The sequence below is a fragment of the Chelon labrosus genome (genome assembly GCF_963514085.1).
Source record: "Chelon labrosus genome assembly, chromosome: 14".
In the NCBI taxonomy this organism is placed as follows: Eukaryota; Metazoa; Chordata; class Actinopteri; order Mugiliformes; family Mugilidae; genus Chelon; species Chelon labrosus.
Genome location: NC_140347.1, coordinates 29,074,494 through 29,097,485, shown reverse-complemented (window position 1 = coordinate 29,097,485; position 22,992 = coordinate 29,074,494). Strand labels below are relative to the sequence as shown.

At 39.8% G+C, this 22,992-nt stretch overlaps 1 protein-coding gene across 2 annotated transcripts; it reads left to right on the top strand.

Moving 5' to 3' along the window:
• The first annotated feature begins 620 nt into the window (after positions 1-620).
• On the top strand, positions 621-22,765 carry ylpm1 (YLP motif containing 1). 2 transcript variants are annotated; one of them, XM_084560120.1, is made up of 22 exons: positions 621-1,451; positions 2,742-2,966; positions 3,849-3,887; positions 4,633-4,821; positions 4,921-5,411; positions 5,930-8,584; positions 8,779-8,902; positions 9,072-9,222; positions 9,320-9,409; positions 9,523-9,703; positions 9,942-10,129; positions 10,285-10,439; positions 10,526-10,588; positions 10,718-10,837; positions 10,961-11,137; positions 11,222-11,305; positions 11,419-11,502; positions 11,598-11,672; positions 17,756-17,807; positions 19,454-19,581; positions 19,812-19,994; positions 20,343-22,765. In XM_084560120.1, exons 1-21 carry the CDS (start codon positions 888-890, stop codon positions 19,956-19,958), a joined length of 5,982 nt encoding a protein of 1,993 aa, XP_084416246.1. In that variant the 5' UTR covers positions 621-887; the 3' UTR covers positions 19,959-19,994; positions 20,343-22,765. The 2 variants fall into 2 exon arrangements, with proteins under 2 accessions (XP_084416246.1, XP_084416247.1); XM_084560121.1 differs by lacking the exon at positions 3,849-3,887.
• The last annotated feature ends 227 nt before the right edge of the window (positions 22,766-22,992 follow it).

Here is a 22,992-nt window from a genome sequence, read left to right as displayed (position 1 = left end):
TCAAAGCACAAATCTCAGCTGCGAGTGAAAATCATTGACACTATTTGCTCCGTGGAACCATCCGGAGGCATTAAAAACACTTCTGGATGCTATAATTTATTATTTTATGTGTTGCATTTTTTTTTTCATTTCTTTATTATTGGAAAATAGATTTATAGAAGACCCTGGGCTATAAACTTGGTGGTCCACCACAATATATTATCTATCTATCTATCTATCTATCTATCTGTTTTTGTGCTCCAGTGTGGTTTTGCCACCAATAGCTATCACTTAATATGTAAGATATTATATAATGACTTATAAAGAAAAAATATGTAAAACTCATCACAACATGTTTTACTGCTAGTCTGTTTCATAATACAAACTTTAATTTTCTAACAGTGTTTATTGCTAAATGCTGGAATACGGCCTCTATTTAATTATCTAAGAGTTTCTGAGAGACTTTACGTTTTCTCCTACTAATCTGCTATTCCACACTCTACCCCAGTAGGTGGCGGTAATGTTCGTGTAAGATGGTTTCCAACCCGCTATGGTTAAAACGCAAAGAAGACGATGTAGACGCCGGAAGTAGACCGTGATTTCCTTATGACGTCTTTCCGGCATCAACGGTGTGCTGTGCATTGTAGCTGCAGCCGTTCATCGTCAAAAGTCGTTTCAGTGCTTTTGTAACTTATTTTCTGAACGCTAAACGTTACAGTTTGCCACTCACGGTTACTTATTCGATATTAATGTCTTATTAAAGCCGTGGTTGACCAGAAGGAATATAAAAATGTAGCTATCGTTTTTTATTAAACGTAAGTCTACGTTAGCTGTTAGCTTTGTTATCCACCCTGGGCCCGGCCGGCAGTAGGTGACCACAAAGGCCGGGCGCAGCTTTGCTTTTCACAATGTATCCTTCGTGGGGAAATTACGGTGGAAATCAGCCTCAAAACTATGGAGGTCCTGGGCCCCGTAAGCCGACGAGTGGCAGCCACCCCGGCCAGGCTACAGGGTTCGGGGGCTTCGATGCTCCCTCCGGCGGTTCGCTCATCTCCAGCTTGCAGGAGCAGCATATCCAGCAGTTGCAGCAGCTGCAGATGCTTCACCAGAAACAGCTCCAGTCAGTGCTACATCACGGCAACAGTGCTGCCTCGTACGGTGGTGGACTCCCCGGTGGGTATTCGGGGTCATCGTGGCATTCAGAAGGACCTGGACATTTTGACAGCGGTTCGGGCGCTCAGTCGTACTATCCCCAAGACGAGACTCAGGCGAGAGTCCCCCCTGCTGCTCCCAAACTCGGTCACCAGCAGCCTCCTCCGCCTCCATCGCAACCGAACCCGGTCGATCCCCACCCGGTCCCTCCCCCTCCAGAACCTCAATCATCAAAACCACCGGAGAATAGCGGTGCTCCCAAAGAGACGAACAAGAAGGAGCCATCCACGACAGAAGACGACAAATCTTTACCTTTGCAGGTAATTTATTGTTGTAGCTGATAAGTTAGATCACATTGTTTGCTCCACCTGCAGCCAGAACATACAGCAATCTCCAAATAAACTCCTCAAGCACTAATCAAAGGTTTTCCATTCACATGTTTTGATTTTAGGATCTGCGGTTTCTGACTAATTAATGCATAAGTAGAGTATGTGCAAGCATCAAATAGATAGATGGATAGATAGATAGATAGATACTTTATTGATCCTGAAGGAAATTCAAGCATCCAGTAGCAGTAACATACATTGAACATACAATACAAAAACTATATAAAAAAATAGAAAGTAACTAGAAATAAAATGTTTTATACAACTATAAACTATGTTAAAAATATAAAGTGACCTGTTCAAAAGATAGATAGATAGACAGATAGATAGATAACTTTATTGATCCCTTTGGGAGGCATCATTTTGGTTGTTGCAATTGTGAGACCATAACATTCTTCATTTTGAATTCATCATAGAACATCAATACATTAAGGTGTCCACCCATTGCGTGTGACATTTGCTTGTTGATATTTTTACCACTCGTTATGCAAAATATCCCAATAAAAATACATTTTAAGACAGTCGGTCCATTTAGTCATGCCGGAAACATGACAGGCCATTCTAACATGCGGCAAGCCATATATACGTGAAGTTTGAATAATTTCCATTTCCATATCAGCGTTGCAGATATGGAAATGGAGAAATCTTTAAATGATTTGATTAAGTTAAATTGACAGTTTTTTACATTCATTCTTTTTGGATGGTTAATAGAACATTAATTCACAAAAAAATGTATAAAGTCATCACAGTACTAATCAGTAAAGTGTTTTTTTTTTTTTTTTGATTAATTGTGATATTGTAGATATCAGGGACAGTATGAAATCACAATCAGACAGCACTATTTGTTCCAGTTCGGTACAGTGATATTTATGTTTTCAGAAAAGGGAAAGATGAGTAGGTTTATTTGTTTTTAAAAAGCAGACATTTTAAATTATTGAGCCCCTGACAGAATGATTGAAAATGTAATGCAGTCGTGTAACATTGCACAAAGAATTGTCAGGTAATACTGGAAAAGCAAGACTCCATGATTTATCCATACAACCACCAAGTTTCAGCATTTGTCTTGTGTTGGAGTATGTAAAGGCCCTTTGTCTAAATGGTTGTGTTTTAAGAATACATCTCCTAACCTCTGCAAGTAAATACACTTAGAACACAAATGAAGGAAAAGAACAGTTCACAGCTCTTTATCTGCCTTTTCTGACATCCAGTAATTGTTTCTTCCAGGAGAAGCAGCAACTTTGGTACAAACAGCATCTTCAAAATCTACAGAAACTCAAGCAAGAGAAAGCCAAACAGAATCAGAGAGATGGTGATGGGTCTATGCCACCACCAACCTCAATCCATACGATTGCTCCTCCCCCTCCATCAGAACCACAGAAAAGCACACCACCTCCACCCCCTCCCAAAGATGAGCCCCCTGCACCACCTCCACCACCTGAGGAAGTACGGGTAAGCACTCCTAAAATGTTGCATGAGAAAAGCAACAATTTTACACATTAGCGAGTTCAACTATATATGTGGAAAAGATCATGTAAAGACTTTCGTTGCTGCGTAGAAACCTTTGATTGGCTGCTATGGGCTTTTAATACATGAATTGAGGGAGAGGATGGTCATGATACGTTGCAGTGCCAAATCTGTGGAAACACGGATGAAAAGAAAAATCTATTTTGAGATGTTTTGTAAGTATGCAAAACTGTACCTGTCAGCTGTCACTTTTCCTATTATGGATTTAAAGTTGGTGTGAGCTGAAAAGGCAGTGTGGTAGGTTTGTGAACATAATAATTATGTGCTTTGATCGTTGCTGTGAGGAAATAAAATTTTGTGGTCCTGCAGGTAATCCTGTGAAACAGTTAATGATAATTTCTTATATTAATGCGTTTGTGTGCAGTATTGTGATTAAAGAAACAATTACAAGAATGACATCATCTTTAGCATTGTTTCAGGTTAGATTGAGGGATATTCTGTGTGTTTAAGTTTACAGTACGTTTACAGTGACATGTTTTTGTTCATCAGCCTTTAAGAACTCGCCAAATCCTCTTGGGCGGCTGTGGCTCAGTAGGTAGAGCAGGTTGTCCACGAACCAGGGGGTTAGCGGTTCGATCTCCAGAATGTGCCACATGCCGAAGTGTCCTTGAGAAAGACACTGAACATGCGTGGCACTGGTGTGTGCTTGTGTGAGCGAATGGGTAGATGCGTCCGTGACTGTAAAGCGCTTTTGAGTACCAATAGGTAGAAAAGCGCTATATAAAAGCAAGGCCATTTACCATTACTATTCTAGAGAAAGGTGTCACTGGAGCTAAACATTTTTATATTATTTGCATAAATTTACAGAGTGAAAATGTAGGACAGTCCTCAACATTTACAGAAACAGTAAGTCACACTTCCTGTTTTCCCATTATCATGACTTAAATATTTTACTCCAGCGCATGTGATAATTTCCATTTGAAATTCACAGGACTCAAGCACATTCATTCATTCATTCAAAATAATGCTCCCTATTAGTATTATTTGTTCATTATGTCCAAAAACATTGGTACCAGTATTATCTCTGTGTATTTGGAAAACCTTATTATATTATATGAATAGCAAAATGTTGCTGATCATAAAATGTATTTCACTTTTTGTCTAATAAAAAAATCATTGGGTGTTACTTAAAGAATTACATATTATTTTTAAGTCTGTGAAGGTTCTCAGTCATCCAGGTCATGGTATATCCAACAAAGCTTGAAAAAAAGGCAAGTGGACTTGTAGAGTTTTTTTGAGAAGACGTTTCACCAAAAGGTAGAGCAGGTTGTCCACGAACCAGGGCGTTAGCGGTTCGATCCCCAGAATGTGCCACATGCCGAAGTGTCCTTGAGAAAGACACTGAACGCCCAGTTTCACCACAGAACTGAAGAAGCTACTCGGTGAAACGTCTTCTCAAAAAACTCTACAAGTCCAGTTGCCTTTTTTTGAACCTTTGTTGGATATCATTTTTAACTAATTGAGCAATACGTACTCAGTCTTGTCATCCCTTTCCATCCCTTCCATTACAAGCTACACTACGTCAAAAGTGTTATTTGTTCAGTCACAAAGATATGTTTTGTTTCAGTCTTGTCCTCTATTTGTTTTACAGCCAGAAGTCCCAAAAGACCCAGAGGAAGCTGCCCGCCTCCAACAACTGCAGGCTGCAGCAGCACAGTGGCAGCAGGTCCAACAGCAGAAAGCAGGCTTACAATACCAGGCCCTCATGCAGCAACATGAAAAGCTACAGCAGGTCCTGGAAAAATACCAACAACTGATTCAGCAGCCTCCAAACATCCAGGTACATATACACCCACTGGTGTCACTATGCTGTATGTCCTACTCATACACTGTAAACAGACAATAAATAGTACCTTCTTCTTTATGTCCTTTGTTGCAGTCAATGTCTCCTGAAATGCAGCTCAGACACTATGAAATGCAACAGCAGCAGTTCACTCCATTATTCCAAGACTGGAATCGCTCCTTTGCCCTGTGGTATGAACAGTTTCAGACCTATCCCCACAAAGACCAACTGCAGGACTATGAACACCAATGGAAGCAGTGGCAGGAACAAATGAATGCCACCAATGCCCACCTTCAAGAAAGAGTTGCCACTCTCATTGCCATGGTGCCTTTTGCTTCAAGCCAGTATAATAGTGGGATGATGGGGCAATTTGGCCAGTACCCTGGACAAGACATGCCAATGCCGCAGCCGTCCCCAGTTGCTGTTGGTCCCACTCTTCAAGGTTCAAAGCCCCCCGGTTTTGAGACACATTCACTATCACCCGCTGGACTCCCTATACGAGGAAGTGGCCCTGCTGGCATGGTAGCCAGACCCCCAGGTCCCCCAGTTGTTCAGCCACCAAGCTTCAGCAGCGTTAGAGGTCCACGGTCAGTTGGATTTTATAAATAAAAATGTTGCCTAAAATCATTATGCTGAAGTAGCCAGATTTAGTTGTTATCAGAAAGTGAGTCTGGTAACACAGATTCTAATAATACAAAGAAAAACAACTTATGGATAGTTCTACAACCAGTCATTCAATCACCAGTGCAGTGTCATTTTGTTGTAAGGAAATTCAACTCACCGGCGCTGATTTGACGTATGTGCCTACATTAATGTTACTCTTCTGTACATCACCACATAAAGGCCGCCATATAATTTGATTTTCTAACAGAAGAGACTCCACTCCGCATCTCCACAGAACATTTGTGGGTGGGGAACATTTGGGCTATTTCAGTTCTTAAAATTATGCCAGAAAATTTAAATTTAGAGAGGTTACTTAAATTATTTACGGTTTCTTGTTTTTACATTGTAAATATATTGTTTTAAATGGTTAGCCTGCCAGTCATGGTTGAAACAAAAAAAAGTTATTTTTTCTCTTACAATTCTGTTGTCTTGTTTGTCTCAGAGTAACCAACCCAAGATTTGACCAGCCGCAGCAACGTTTTGATGGTCCCCCGAGGTTCGACCAACCACGGCAGCACTTTGATGGTCCTCCGAGGTTCAACCAACCACAGCAGCGTTTTGATGGTCCCCCAAGGTTTGATCAACCAAGGAATCGCTTTGACGGTCCCCCAAGGTTTGACCAACCACAACAGCGCTTTGATGGCCCCCCTCGATTTGATCAGCCAAGGAACCGTTTTGATGGTACCTCCAGATTTGAACAACCACGGCAGCGCTTCGATGGTCCCCCGAGATTTGACCAGCCTCGATTTGGACAGCAGCCTAGGTTCGAGTCTGCAAGGCTCCCTGGCCCTCCACCTCGTTTTGAATGTCCACCAGTGCCTCAGCAAAAACAACAGCAAGGTCCCCAACCTAAGGCAGAACCCAACACTCAACAACCTCCCGCTAAAGATTCCAAGACTGCAGGAAAATCAGTTGATCTACCACAGTCTGAAAAAGAAAAGAGTGAATTCAAAGCTGATGATGCTGAAGACATGACAGATGACAATTTGCTGTCCACAGAGGGCTTTTTTGTCCAAAATGACCCCATCCCTCAGACTCTACAAACAAACACAAAGCCTGAAGAATCAGATGGCAATAACACTTCTGACAATAGTGAAACACCAAAACCTGCAGTGACCAACTCCTCTGTAACTGCTACTTCTCCCGTGGTGACAAAGAATACCGCACAAAATTCGCTCAAGAAAGATGGACCATCGACAAACAGCAAACTACCGATTACAAAGTTTCCTGGAATTCAACCAGAGCCACAAGTTTCTGGCCAAATTCAGTCAAAACCAGAACCTCCAAATCTTCCCCCTGGTAGGGGACGAGGCCAGACCCCAGTTTCTGTCGAAGTTCATGGACGAGGCCGTGGGCAAAGAGGTCGTGGGGAGTTTAGGGGACCAAACACTGTACCGGTGGGAGAGGAGATAAAAGAGATGCCTTATGACTACATGCAACCTGAAGAAAACTTTGGAATGTCAGAAGAGCAGGAAGACTACCACTGGCAAGATCCCTCGTATGAGGAGTTTGATGGTGAGGAATCAGAGGTGCCAACAGAAGAAATGTGGATGCCAGAAGAACATCACTTCCCAGATGAAGAGTATTATGAAGAACCAATTGGAGGACCCCACATGGGAAGAGGTGGACCTCCAGTGATGCGAGGAGGTCCACCTGGGAGCAGAGGTGGTCCTCCAATGGGAAGAGGTCTGCCTCTGGGTAGAGGAGGTCCACATATGGGGAGGGGAGGTCCTCCTGGGGTCAGAGGAGGTCCTCCTGGGGTCAGAGGAGGTCCCCCCATGGGAAGAGGTGGCCCCCCCATGGGAAGAGGATGTCCCCCCATGGGAAGAGGCGGTCCCCCCATGGGCAGAGGCGGTCCCCCCATGGGAAGAGGCGGTCCCCCCATGGGAAGAGGGGGCCCACCTATGGGAAGAGGGGGCCCACCTATGGGGAGAGGGGGCCCACCTATGGGGAGAGGAGGGCCTATGGGAAGAGGAGAGCCAATGGACAGGCACTGGGAAGAACCTGAGTCAGCTGATTACTCAGAGGAAGGGGAGCCTTATTGGAGAGAAAGGAGACCTCCAATGAGAGACATGAGACCACCGTTTCCACCTGGCCGAGGTCGTCCCCCACGCGGTCACCCTGGTTTCATGCATCAAGGACGAGGACGGCCCCCTCTCCTAGCACATGGGCCAATGGATCACGAGTCATTAGGCCACGGAATCGACACAGATGATGCTGAAATGGATCCATCAATACACCCCATGTACCATGGTCATGACCCTTATAGCCATTCGATGCCTCCTGAAGGAGGAAGAGGAAGGCATCGTGTGCCACCACCACCCCATGAAATTATGGATTCTATGGAGGACCCATTGTATGATGAAAAAATGGAGCGAGAATTAGGTTGGCACCAAACACATGGAAGAGGCCCTCCTCCACCACCACATGACATAATAGATAGGGGAGGAATAAGGAGGAGGCCTATGGGTCGAGGAATGGCAAGGGGCATGTGGCGACCAGGTCCCTCACATGAGGAATATAATGAAGGCTACACTAAGGATTATGGTCATGGGGAAAATCAGTGGAGGCCAGGACAGGACTGTCCTCCTGGTGACTATCGCCGTGATACCAAGTACTATGAGTCACAGTGCGACAGAGAGCGTGGTCTCCCTGAGAGGGACTATCCTCCCCGCATGCCACCACCAGAGCCCTACAGAGATGGCCATTGGCAAGAGGAAAGAGAACGAGGTCACCCATATCCATATGATGAACATGACAGGGGAAGAGGAGAAGTCAGAATTCGTGAATATGGTGATCCACCATCATACCGACAGGAAGACCCACCGTACCCACCATCCTCAGACTGGGATCGGCCTTCCAGACTTTCTCCACCTCCAGAGAGAGGATATCCTGCCGACTATGAAAATCGTAGACCTCGCTATGACGAGGAGCGTCCTCTGGATATACTTCCACCACCTGCAACACCTGTCACTAACTTGACCGACGGCTCAGTTGACCCAGCTGCACAAGGAGCAAGTGGAGCAAACGTACTTGCCCTCTCCCAACGCCAACATGAGATCATCTTGAAAGCTGCTCAAGAGCTTAAGCTAATGAGGTAATTTAAAAATTTTCATCAGTTATCATATTACATTACTCTAGGCTAACACAAATTGTTAAAATAAATTTTGACAATTATCATTTCAGATTTATTTCTGGCCTATTCTACTTCTCTGTATTTTAATTTCCGGTTAAATGATTTTTGGAGACCCATTTTTTTCTCGATTTAACTTAATTAATTGTGGTCCACAGGGAATTGCATGAGGGAAAGACACCTGGTACTGAACCACAGCCTGCATCAACTGATCCTTTGCCAGAGCTACCTGCTGGTCTTCTTGGTTTAGAAATCCCACCAGAAGTCAGGAATGTTCTCAAGGTAAAGGATAATTACATTTTTGTTTAATTAGTAAGAGAGAAGCCCTGTGGGTAGTAGTTGTATACTACAATTAAAGTACAAATTGTTTTCATAACATTTTTACTTTCATGGTTGTGCTATGTTGCCTTTTACGCTTAGATATTTGTTATAACAATGTTGTCTTTTTTAGGGTATGACTGCTGCACAGACTGCACAGATAGGTGTAAGTGAGCCTGTGTCTTGGGAAACCAAATCTGCTGCCACACAATACCAGCCATCCCTACCCGCTGCATCCATACCTCCAGTGATTCCAAAGACTGTAGATTATGGTCATGGGCACGGTAAGAGCAGCAGATATAAACACATACATTTTTCCAAGAAGACCCAGATTGTGTATCAGGACGTTGTTGTAATTGGTGTTAACACATTGTGTTTTAGAGCCTGGAGCCACTGTTGAGCGGATCTCTTATGGTGAGAGAATTGTGTTGAGGCCTGATCCACTGCCATCAGACAGGGGCTATGAGAAAGGTAAGTTTCAGTAAGGTTCAATATTGTAAAATATATCTTTTTATACTCAACTGGGGCTTGCTTTTGAACTTGTCTAACCAGTTTTCATTGATAAACTACTCAATTCTCCACAGAACCTCTTGGCCCCAGAGATCCTTATGGCAGAGACCCATTTTATGAAAGACGGTCAGACCCCTACATGGACCGCCGGGAGTACAGCAGAGAAAGAGAACTATACAGAGAAAAGCTTCCGCCTGAATATGAAAGGGAAAGATTTGAGAGGGACCGTTATCCCCCAAGAGAGAGAGATGACAGGTAATGTGTTGCAAGGCATCCGACATGCTTTTTTCCTATGTAAGGGGAAGTGTGCTGCTTCTTGACATCTGTAATATTGCTCTCTATTTGTCTGTTTTGATTCAAGCACACAAGCCATGGTTGACGAAAGGTACTATATCGCATTGTGCTATACATTGTGATTAGTCGTGAGTGTGCTAGTTTGAAACAGAAAGTCTTGTTTAGGAAATGAAACTCATACTGCTCCTCCTCTGTGTAGATCTCCTCTAGCAATTCTACGCTCAGGATTTAGGGAGAGGGAACGGGATGTTCGAGACAGAGAGCGAAGTGGAAGCCGTGATAGAGATGACCGTTACACAAGGCCTGGCTATGACAGACCTCCATATGAGCGCCCTGGACTTGACCGCAGTGGCCCCGAGCGTTACGGTCATTCCTCCTCACCTTATGGTATGTTTAACATAATCACTTCAATCAGTGAAATTCTTCCAGAGACTAAAATTTGCTTTTTTGCTTAATGTGGATATGCGTGAAAACAAGTTCAGTTGTAATTGAAAAATAATGGAATTTGAAGAAATATTTCCTTTGCAAATAATGTCATGCAGGGGACAGAAGAAGTTATCAAGAGGAAAGAGGACCTCCTACTGTACCACCACTCCCACCGCCACCGCAGCCTCCCCCAAGGGTCGAGAAGAAGCCTGAAATCAAGAATATTGATGATATCCTGAAACCACCCGGCAGATCTACTCGGCCTGAAAGGGTACTAAATACTGTTACTGTTGATATTGAGTCATGTGACACACAGGTGTTTATTGAGTACTCAAGTGGAGCTCTTTATTTTAACAGATTGTCATAATAATGAGGGGACTTCCAGGAAGTGGAAAAAGCCACGTCGCAAAACTCATACGGGTCAGTGGTCTCATACTAGCAAATCATGGTAATAAGTAATCATAATATAATCTAAATAGGCATTTTTTTGATATTACATAAAAGCCTTCTTTTGTAATAAAGCATATAAAACTGCTTTTCAATCTTTAGGACAAGGAAGTGGATTGTGGTGGTGCACCTCCAAGAGTTCTTGTTTTGGATGACTATTTCATGACGGAGGTTGAGAAAGTTGAGAAAGACCCAGACACTGGGAGGAGGGTCAAAACCAAGGTGAGTTTGACAAATAGAATTCAGCATGAACTGAAAGAAGAATGATGGTGAACACTATAAGCACAGTTGACTTTCACAGCAAACAAAATAAAAACTGTAACACGAAAAAAACCTGTCTTGTAGGTTCTTGAGTATGAGTATGAGCCAGAGATGGAGGATACCTACCGAAGCAGCATGCTTAAAACATTTAAGAAAACTCTGGATGACGGCTTCTTCCCATTCATCATATTAGACACTATCAATGACAGGGTTAAACATTTTGATCAGTTCTGGAGTGCTGCCAAAACTAAAGGCTTTGAGGTGAGTTGTGTTCAGAAATGTGTCAAAACAAAGCAAAATTCAATATACCCTGTACTAAAGAGGATTTGTTTGTCTTACTTCAAGGTGTACCTGGCTGAAATCACTGCAGACACTCAGACCTGTGCTAAGAGGAATGTCCATGGGCGGACGCTAAAGGATATAATGAAGGTCTGTGAGAGATACAGATACAGAGATAATTGATTGTATTAATTGATAGTGATAAGAGTAATGTCCTTTTAAAGCTCATACATACACTTCTTAATGGAGCATTCTGTACACAGATGTCCAACAACTGGGAGCCTTCACCACGTCATATGGTGCGCTTGGATGTCCGATCCCTGCTTCAGGATGCTGCTATAGAGGAGGTAGGGTCTTTTGAGCTGGGGGCTTGTCAGAGTTTTATATAATTATATATCTTTATCATTGACTGACCTAAACCAACATATGATTGTGTTTTTAGGTTGAAATGGAGGACTTCAATCCAGATGACGAGCCCAAGCAACCCAAGAGAGAAGAGGAAGAAGAGGGTGATCTGGTAGGACATGAAAAGCTTACATTTATAGCCACATAGTTGTCAGAATCATCTTGTGTGTTTTTTCATCTATCGCATTAGGTTTATCCATAATTTTTAGTTATGAGAGAGTCAACCGTGTAGTTTCTTTGACTAAATGGGTGAAATACATTGAAAGCAGGTTAATTTATTCTGAATAGTTTATGGTACTTTTTTGTTATGTAATCATCAGTAAATAGAAAAGACACAGAAAACGTATTGTACTGTTAATATCAGTGCGGCTATAGCTTCAACAATCCATTAACTACATGATCCAGGGTTCCTGTTTTTGTATGAGGAGCTTGAAACAATTATTTTAATGTGAACCTTTTAAATTCAGATAGTTTCCAAAAAGAATAAATTAAAAACCATGATGAACAAAATGAAGGTTGACACAAAAAAAGGAAGGTCACACAGTACTGTAACAGCTTAAAAGTTCTCGTGCAAAATGCACTCAAACTTAATCAGTTGCTCATTCATTTTTATTAATGAATCACCACAAATTTCACATGAATTTTCCATTGATTGATTGACGGTCAGCATTGCCTGTGATGTGAAGGAAACATTTTCAGTTACATTTAGAAACTTAGACACGCGAGTCCATTCAATCCTTTTCATGAGAACATGATCTCATGAAAAGGATTGAATGGATTTGATGTTCTGATATTCAAGCAGACTAATAGATAAGTTCATCATTTTTAATTACACTTCCTTGCCCTGTTGTTGATAAAGTCAGCATCATACACTATCCTAATATTCACCGGGTTGTAGTTAAAGAGTCTCCTCAGTTGTAACTGCAGTATGATGATACCAACAAAGGTGTACCACATATGGCTTAGAAACAGATTTTTAAACAAATGTTTTTTTTTTTCTTGTGGCACCACCTATCACCTATATTTCTGAGATTTTAGAAGCAGTCTTATCAGTTAAACTGTGACCATCTTTGGTTGGAAGTATTCTGATAAATATATTTGTAATATTAAAATAAACACGTACAGAGTTGAAAAAGGCGCCTCTACAACTTACAAATTCAACCTCCATATAAATGGATAAATCGAGATGAGGTTGAAATTGGCGGCTGTTTTCGAAACGTGTATGTACTTTGTATTCATAGATGCCTCTTTATGTGTGAACCATCCCATTTCCTCACTGAGAGGCATGGGGACGCTGTTTGCAGTGTATGCAGAAGTTAACAAATATGGTTCCTCGCCCGATAAGGGGTTAAACACGGTGAAATATGATTAGTTGACATTGATGTGACGCTAGTGTGTGGAGACAAAATGTGCATTTTCACACACTGACTCCTGTATATTATGAGTAAAGAAAACTATCCTAGATATTATTTCATTTTATCGTGTTTTATTCTTGGTTAATCATTAAAATATAGTTTGTTAGTGCATTACTTACACCATGAAATCACTAACCCTAGCTGAGAAACACGTTTTTGGTGATGGTTTGTTATTTATCAGATAAAAACCATTAAAAACACAGAATTTCAAGGTGTACACATCAATGCCAAGTGAGACTGAGCCGGTTAACTTTATATAATGTGTAAATTTACACACACACACACACACACACACATATATATACACACATATGTATATATGTGTGTATATATATATATATATATATATATATATATATATATATATATATATATATATATATATATATATAAACAAAATGTGTAAATTTACTACTACTGCAATATCACAGAATTTACACTTTTTTCCAACTGATGTTTGATGCTTATTTTTTCACTGTTAAACACTGTGCAAACGCGTCACACATATTTATCTTATCTAATTTCTGATTGGCTGTTTTGGGTTGTATTAAAGTGGAATCGAGGAAATTCTATAAGAGAAGGAACGCACAAATACCTGTTTATGGTTTTGCCACAAGATCATAAGTCACTTTATATATATATATATATATATATATATATATACTTTGATAGTGGAGATAAAAATTATGTGAGGTAAACATAAAACATTTAACGTGTTTCATAAAAAAGAAACATGTAAAAAATTATACTAAATACAAAGTCATTTCATTTTAATTTTTAAGTTTCCCAAAAATCCATACTATAATAAAATGTAAAAGCCCTGCAGAAAAAATATATTTTTTAAGTAATTATTCAAAGAAAAGAAAAAAGATTATAATGTCCATATTTTCCATTTAAGTAGTGTTTTCCATTTCTGTAGTTCTACACTGCTGGAACCGAGAACAATTTTTGTTTTTGTTAAAAAAAAAATCTGTTTTAGCTAGCTCCTACTTCAGGGTAGGTAGGTACTTGTCAGTCTAGAGTAACCTTGAGTCACTTTAAATTTAAGGTTATTGGTGAAATACATTAATGCAGCAACAACGGCTGTTAAAAAAAACAAAGGTTTAAACTCTGATAAAGCATCAGTCATGCAAACAATATCGCTTCACGGTTGCCTGATAAAACTGAACCAAAAAAAACACAGAAATAGACCTTCAGTGAAATGCAGACTTTAAGCCTAAATGTGGTTTGTATGCCACACAGAACTAAGTGATGTTGTTATACCAGCTATTACATCACAAACAAATGGTAGGTATGTCGTGGTTGCTCCTCAGTTACCATCAGAGTCCTCAGAACAGTTTGGTCCGAAAGCAGCTGTTGACTCGCATTATTCACAATAAATGTGCAGATATCCACCAATATCTGTATAGCAGCATCGATACCCATGTGCATATTAATCTGGGGATCCTTCACAGGTTGTATGTGTGCGGTCCCCTGGATTAGCTTCGACTGGAAAAAAATACTACTTGATCTGCCTCTGGACAAACCTTCTCTTCATCTTGTTCGTGGGTTGGCATATTGTTTGATGGAGCATGTGCCAGTTGCTGAATTGCAGCATAAACATTACTTTATCTTATTCATATATATTTTTTATCTTTGTTCCCATTAAAAAGAAATAACAGTGAATATTGCCCGTATAATATATATTAGTACGCTTAAAGGGAGAGATCTTGTGAGTTTAATGAGTCCAAAAGGCAATCAGTGGTAAAGCACATGTTGGCTCCTTTTTTACTCCACTTTTAACTGTCTAAAGAGAAGCATCCACCTGATAGTTGTACTTGTAGCAATATCAACCTCAGTGATGTCCATTTCCAAGGTAGAGATACAATTAATATTAAAATAAATAAATAAACAAACAAAAACATCAACATTTCATAGCATTTGTAGAGAATAAAAGCTATCCACGGAAAACCTTTAAACTGATTACTTAAAGGTGACAGAGAATGAAAAAACGTTTTTACCTTGTCTTAGTTGAATAACGGTAGTCTGCCCGCATTCACGAACATACGAAAAGTGCTAGACATTCTGAACATCTCCGTTTCATAGAAATTCCTCCTTTAGAAATGTCAGCCAGAAAATGGCCCAATCTGAACAACGGATACATATTACGTAACATGTATCTCACTGCCCCCCCACTCTCATTCAATTCCCTCCCCTTCAAAATAATTTGCATACATCCGCCCTCTCGCCTCCAACGGGAAGTACATTGCAGCAGTGCTTGCGGAGTTCAAGGCGAAATGGCGAGTCGCGTTCCGAGGTGTGCTCTTCCAGGCTGTGCAAGCGGTGTGCAAACTTTCCATTACATTCCCACCGAAAGAAATGCACGAGATGCGTGGCTGCTGTTCATTTATAATCGGATTCCAACTACATTCAACCACAGACTGCTACTTCGTTTGTGAACGGCAGTCTATGGCGAAAGATAAATTATTTTCTGGTCCCGATCGACTTGTGCCTTGGATTATACATATGTTGTTTTTCAGAATAAAAAATGATTTTACATGTCAAGAATGTCACAGTTTGTCGCAAGATAGTTAAGTAAAACGCTATGGAAAATACGTAATTAAACGAACTACAAGTCCCGCATGCTGGCGCGTACAGAACCGACCAAAACTCCCTTCGGTAAGTAGAGGGGCGGGACTTCGGCTCTCTATAGCGAAGTTTACATTCTTTTGAGTGGCAGCAAATGCAGCCAATCAGCGTCAAGTGCTTGCATTTCATAATGAGGTTGCCAGTTAAGCCCGAAGGGGCGCCAAATAGGTGCAAAACCACGCGTTTAAAATCCCCCACCCTAATATAGCTTTCTGAGAGAGGTTTTTAGGAAGCTTCTAAGGCATTACAGACCCAACCAAAATTTTTTTGTCTGCATGTCACATCACAGATCAAGGATAAATACCCCGTTCAATCATTCTATGTCACCTTTAAATTTAAGTTTAATCTGAGCAGTTGCACATTCAATCTGTAACAGGGTATCTTTGTAACCCTTATTTGGTGCTGGTTCTGCTTTGTTTGTGCTTTGTTTTTTCCCACCCACACTCATGTGCTGTCACACACTAAAAAACTGGGTGTTGGTGCACAGATCTTCAGAGTTTTGCAAAAAAAAACAAAACAGCGCAACTGCCAAATTATAGAAATATGTAGTTTGCAAAAAATGCAGTGGCTATATGAGGTGCAGAAGATGATCACCAATATCACCAGAAACTATGACACAGGTAAGGTGTACGGAGTGCTCCATGTCATTAAGACATCCAAACCCCCAGATGGGATGGAATGGACAACTTAACCGAATGATTTGGACTTTGGAATCCAGCCCTTCTCCGCAACAAATGCAGGATAAGACCAGCAGAACACAACTAGGCCTCAGCAGACCCGCAAGGAGAGAGCAAGACCCGCGGGAGCGATTCTGGAGGACTTAGAATAGGTTTTAGTGGTTAAGCAATGAGGTTTCTTTGCTCTTCCAATAGTCAAGGTGTGTTCTCCAGCTATTATGATTAAAAAATATTATTTAAAAAAAAATGGCTTTTTTGAAAACAGAATTTGATTAAATGTAAAACAAACAGTATTCTTGACATAAAAGTAGAGAGTCAAGTTGAGCGAGAACGAAGAAGAAGCAGCAGTGTTCACAAATTTGCTAAATTTGAATGAACATGCAGACTAAGCTAACAGTTAACTTTCGATTATCTTTGCTCTTAAAAATTCATGTTAACAAACGTGCTGTGGTTGTATAATACGCTGGAAATACTGAAGTTTCTTCTTGTTGAGTAGGTTGTGTGCAAAATAACTTTTTGGCTTTTTACTCAGAAAAGTTGTATTGAGCTTACTGTAACAAAGGATGTTGTTGCTTTTAGTTGAAGGAAAATGTTATGTCATAGAAATTCTGAAGAAATTCTGCTACAATCATGAAGAGAACCCATAGTTTGATGAGCGCCTTCCTCAAAAAGATTCTCAAAATTAGTTGGCCTTACACCATAAACAACAAATAACTTTAGCAGTGGCTTAAACAGCAGCCAGTGGAACATGAAACACACACACACACATATATACATATATATAATACTAGAACTAAAGATTTGAACAGAGTTCCCTTTCAAGAATGATTGTCTCACATAAAAAATTTTTTTTTTTTCCAAATGAGCTGTGCAAAGGTACTACTTTCTCCATATCGTTGAGGGATGTACTGTACCAATTGTAAGACAAACAATATCATGCAGCTGTCTGCTCATTCATTGTCAGACACGAATGTACAAGCAGATTACTGGGCAGTAACATCTGCAATCGTTTTACAAGCAGCAGCACTGCAGCCTCAAGATAAGACACAAGCACCATTTTGTTTTTTTGTAATGTAAAGTATGCTATTATCTGGAAGTGGAAAGGATTTCAGAAAAATATTTAAAAAGTGTTCATTAAACTATCATTAGGACACACAGGTGAACTGACAGCAGTCTGCTTGACCATCATTTTATAAGAAGCATTAAGGAACACAGTTTGTGTTCTTTAAATCGGAGCACTGCTGTTAACACTGAACACAACAGTTTGTCTCAACTTGTTATAACACTATATCAAACTGTCTGCATGCCAGTCTTAGCGAAACACTGGATGTCTTTACTAAACAGTTCCTCTTGCATCTTCATCCTGCAGTTGTGCTTGTTGTAAACTCTTTCTTCTCTTTTCCCTGCTTTCTCTACCTTCCCCTTGTCCATGTATCACCCAGATATTTAACTACTGCAGTGTTTCTTTGATATAGGGCTACATTCCAAAAAGCAAATGGGAGATGGACACGTCTGAGGCCAAGCTCGGTAGGTAGTTTTGCTCTTTATTCTACACTGCCTGGCTAAAAAAATAAATCGCCACCAAAAAAAAAGGTTACACACTTAATATTTCGTTGGACCGCACAGCATTTGCTGTGGAATTGTTTCTATAAGCTTCTGCAATGTCACCAGATTTATTTCCATCCAGTGTTGCATTCATTTTTCACCAAGATCTTGTATTAATGATGGGAGAGTCTGACCACTGCGCATAGCCTTCTCCAGCACATCCCAAAGAGTCTCAGTGGGGTTAAGGTCTGGACTCTGTGGTGGCCAATCCATGTGTGAAAATGAAGTCTCATGCTCCCTGAACCACTCTTTCACAATCTGAGCCCCGTGAATCCTGGCATTGTCATCTTGGAATATGCCCGTGCCATCAGGGAAGAAAAACCCCACTGATGGAATAACCTGGTCATTCAGTATATTCAGGTAGTCAGCTGACCTCATTCTTTGGGCAAATAATGTTGCTGAACCTAGACCTGAGCAACTGCAGCAACCCCAGATCATAGCACTGCCCCCACAGGCTTGTACAGTAGGCACTAGGCATGATGGGTGCATCACTTAAACTGCTTCTCTTCTTACCCTGATGCCCCCATCACTCTGGAACAGAGTAAATCTGGACTCATCAGACCACATGACCTTCTTCCATTGCTCCAGAGTCCAATCTTTATGCTCCCTAGCAAATTGAAGCCTTCTTTACAGTTAGCCTCACTGATCAGTGGTTTTCTTAAGGCTACACAGCTGTTCAGTCTCAATCCCTTGAGTTCTTCGATTTGATTTCACCAAACGTTTAAGTGATCGCCGATCACGATCAATCAGGATTTCTTTCCGACCACATTTCTTCCTCGAAGATGATGGTTCCCCACTATCATTTTAGTTTTTAAACAATGCATTCGACAGTTCTTAACACAATTTTAGTAGTTTCTGCAATCTCCTTAGATGTTTTCTCTGCTTGATGCATGCCAATGATTTGACCCTTCTCAAACAGACTAACATCTTTTCCATGACCACGGGATGTGTCTTTCGACATGGTTGTTTAAGAAATGAGAAGCTACTCATTGCATCAGTTGGGGTTCAATAACTTGTTGCCAGCTGAAAGATAATCATTCATGCAGTAATTATCCGATAGGAAGCTTGTACCTATTTGCTTAGTTAAATCCAGGTGGCAACTTTTTTTTTGGCCAAACAGTGTATGATCCAAACTTAAACATCTGTAGTATGGAGGTTTCTGCACCAGTACATTACATTTTAAGGGGCAAATTTAATTGATTTATGTCTTATAGCTGTGCATTTGTATCTGATTATGTTATATTATTTGATTATATAGGCATTTACTATTTCCAGACTTTGGCTTTTGTTTCAGTAAATGTAATCTAAACTATTCATCTTGTGAGTGTCAATTAAAGGAAGCTTAAAATGTCTTATGTAAAGCCCAATTTTGTCTTTGACTTAGGAAGACCTGTATTAAAATCTAATCGAATGAGCTATGTGAGTAGCTCAGGTGCTGCATCATCTGTTTTAGGGCAACTCTAAAACATGATGATACTGATGATATAGATAAGGAAATGCTAGGTTAGTAAAGTAAATTTGTAGTAAAGAGTAAAATTGACCTGCACAGTAATCTTCCATTTGTACAGACAAGTTGGACGGTCTAGGGAGCAGCGGGAAGAGGAAACGTGAAGGTGAACACATGTCAGGCCTGGAGGACTACCTTCAGCTGCCAGATGACTATGCCACACGCATGTCTGAGCCAGGAAAGAAAAGGGTAAATTTACACACTGAGCTACAAAGCTGCCGCTGTGGTCATCTAAAAGTATATAGTTTGTCAGAAAGGCAATACAAAAGGTCTGAATGTAAGATCCAGTAGCTCATTTAGAAGTACAACATTTTAAGACAAAATGTTAGATAATGTTCCTAGATTATCAACTGGAATGGTGCTCATTCCTCTGTTTCCTGCTCATAACACAATGCCCTGGTTGTTCTGCTTTTGTCAAGGTTCGATGGGCTGATCTTGAAGAGCAAAAAGATGCAGATCGAAAGCGCGCCATTGGTTTTGTGGTGGGTCAAACAGACTGGGAACGAATAACGGATGAGACCGGCCAGCTGGCACAAAAAGCTCTCAACCGCACCAAGTATTTCTAAGAAGATTATCTTATCCCCTTTTTAAGGTTGAACAAGGTATGTATGTTAATTTTTTGCCTTTTTCAAGGTTTTATGATTAGTATGTTGTTAAATGGAAGTGAATGAAATTGTGAGTTTGAGAATATGAAAAGACACTTTTGGTTAATTTTCTTCAAAAATGCATGTCTGGCCATCTTTGATTGGCAACAAATAAACATTTGCAATGGCTCCTATAACACTACAATACATTTGTGATGGTATTATGTTCTCAGTTAAAAAACGGTTCACAGAATGTGTAAATAGCCCTGAAATGATAAAAACCTTTATTTATTAGGGAAATGTTCTTAATGTACCTTATATATAATCTGTGACAAAAATACCAGTAACATTTTTCTCTCTCCACAGGTGTCCAAAATGTGAAAATGCTGACGCTTGCAGATGGTGAAACATTTGTCACAGTTACATCCCCAGCAGTTATCAAATTCTTTGTTAGGTCATTTTCAAGGATAGAGTGTATTTTTTCTTCTAGATATTCAATAATCAGTTTGTAGTTTATAATTTATGTGCTACTTCTGGTCATTTTCGCTTTTCTTTTTCTTTTTTTTTTTTTTTTTACTCCTCCTACTTCATGTACTGTATATCTGTAGCACTGTTTTATGGTTCAGTCAGAAAAAATAAAATATTTCACAAAATTCCAAGCTTGGGGTTTTACTGGAGTTTGCCAGTTGGGTTTCATGATCTAGAAACTTGATGGATGATAAATATTTACAGTCTGTTCAAACAGTCAGGTTTATAACTGTGTATGGTTCATTTAGAATATTGAATGGTAATGGCATTATTCTGTACATGTGTAATATTGGTGTTGACTTTGAAAAGTCTCTGTGGATAATTTTATACACGAAACCAAATTTCAACGTGAAACTGCACGTATTTGTTTCTTCCTCCTTGGTGTATTGCTTCCATGTTCCCTAATTTGTTTTTCAATTAAAAATAATTTTAAATTTAAATGAAACTAATGTAATTGCAGTTAGGGTGAAGTCGCCAATGAAAAAGAAGTTGCAGCATTTTCTTTGACTCAACTTGGGCATGTGTCCATATATGGTTTGTAAGTGCATGATTGCAGGCCAGAAGAAGACCAGCTCACATTGTTTTATTAGCATTTAATTATAACGGCAAATACATGTAAATACTGGGAGCATTGTGCATTCAAGCAATTCTAAGATAGACCACCCCATTTTTCATTCAAGTTTTACTCCAAAGTAATTAAATAAAAAAAATGTTCTCTACTATATATGATCTACTCGTGTGCTCACAAGTAACCATGGGTTAATGAGTAAGTGAATAAGTACAAAGACAGTGAAGTGCTTCTGTTGTTGTTTACACATCTATCAAAGTTTCTAACAGATCCAATCCATTCAGCACTAATACAAACTGTTAACTGTGGACAATTTTCAGAGCTGACGTTTTGTACACAATATCTGCTACGACTACTTGGTGAGGTGCTTTTTTTATATATATGTGCAATTGCACACTTTTGTTCACTGTCAAGAGCAAAAAAATCAATGAGAAAATGTCCTACATTGAACTGTGCTTGTAGATACATAATCACCGTGAAGATTGTTTTGAGAAATGTTTGCATGTTTACTAAAAGTTGGTAGATTCACCTTCACTCATTTTATACAAGATTTGGGCAGTTTATATTACTTATCCTTGCAGATACTTACAAACTATCAGATTAGTGTTGTCACCAACACAAATGGTTTGTTTTGTCCACATTTTTTCCTTCGTGCTCTCAGTCCTTCCAGAGCGGACTGTCATTAGGTTTATACCATCTGCTCTGAGGGAGGACTTCTTAATCTCTGCTAGAGGGCTGTTGACTTCTTGGTGTCCGAACTGGCTATGGCCCATATTGCTATTCAGTTTGACTAGATGGCCAACTCTATGAAATGTGATGGTGGTACCAAACTTCTTCCATTTCATATTTATTGAAGCGCAGCTCCTGGAAACACTATTTCCCATTTGGAAGTGGTATTATATGCTGGTTTAGACCTAAAAAAAAAAAAAGATATAAGATTTTTATGCACGTCTATGAAGATCTTTGCAAAACATTTAGAAAAAGTGAAACCTCCACAATGCTACTGAAATCCAAAGTTGGGTAATTCTAAGCTTTGCATTATAAAGCAAAAATCTCTTTTTAAAAAAACTATGCTATTTTCATAGAAGTCTGGGGACTTTTAATGTTGACTCATTTCTACTTCTAAATGACAGATTTCAGTTTTTGACTTATTAGAAGTCCTCATACCAAGGAATTTAGTATTGATGGCCAAAAAGTGGTTAGAATACTTTATGAAGTGAGTGTTAGTATTCACATGAGCCAATAAGTTTGATAAATAGTTATAGTAGTTAATATGCAACAACAACAACTTCTTTTATATCTACAAACTTTGCACCTGTCGAACCAAGCACCCAGAACTTTGACCTGTCTGAAAATTTCATCTGGATGTACACAGTTACTGGAGTAACTGAAGACGGTCATGAAGATGGTCATATATGACCTAAGACATCACTCCTGATGAAGACAATTTGCCAATGGACACCCAGTCACAATATTTGGAAGTGGATGAATGGATGGATCCGTTATGGTAAGCACAGAAGAGACAAACAGTACTATTTTTTTAAAAAACAAATGAGATAAAGACATACAAAATGAAAAGAATTTTCTGATTCAGTAACTTTATAATTCAAGTAACATGTGTTTTGTATATCCTGTACATTCATATAAAATGTCGATGAGCTCTGGAGAATATTAAACTTTTTTTTTTTTCTTTCTTGTTGTGAACCTTATTTTTGTTCTTATGCCATTACATTGTTTCTCAAAAAAACACAATGTGCGACTTTAAGATAATTTGCGGAACATTTTCAGCCATGCAAAATATGTATTCATGCTATATAATAAGGCTGATATAGCAAAATACATTTAATGTCAAATGACCCCAAAAATGCAACAATAACAACCAGTGATATCTGTGATAATCAGATGTGCCATCAATCTGAC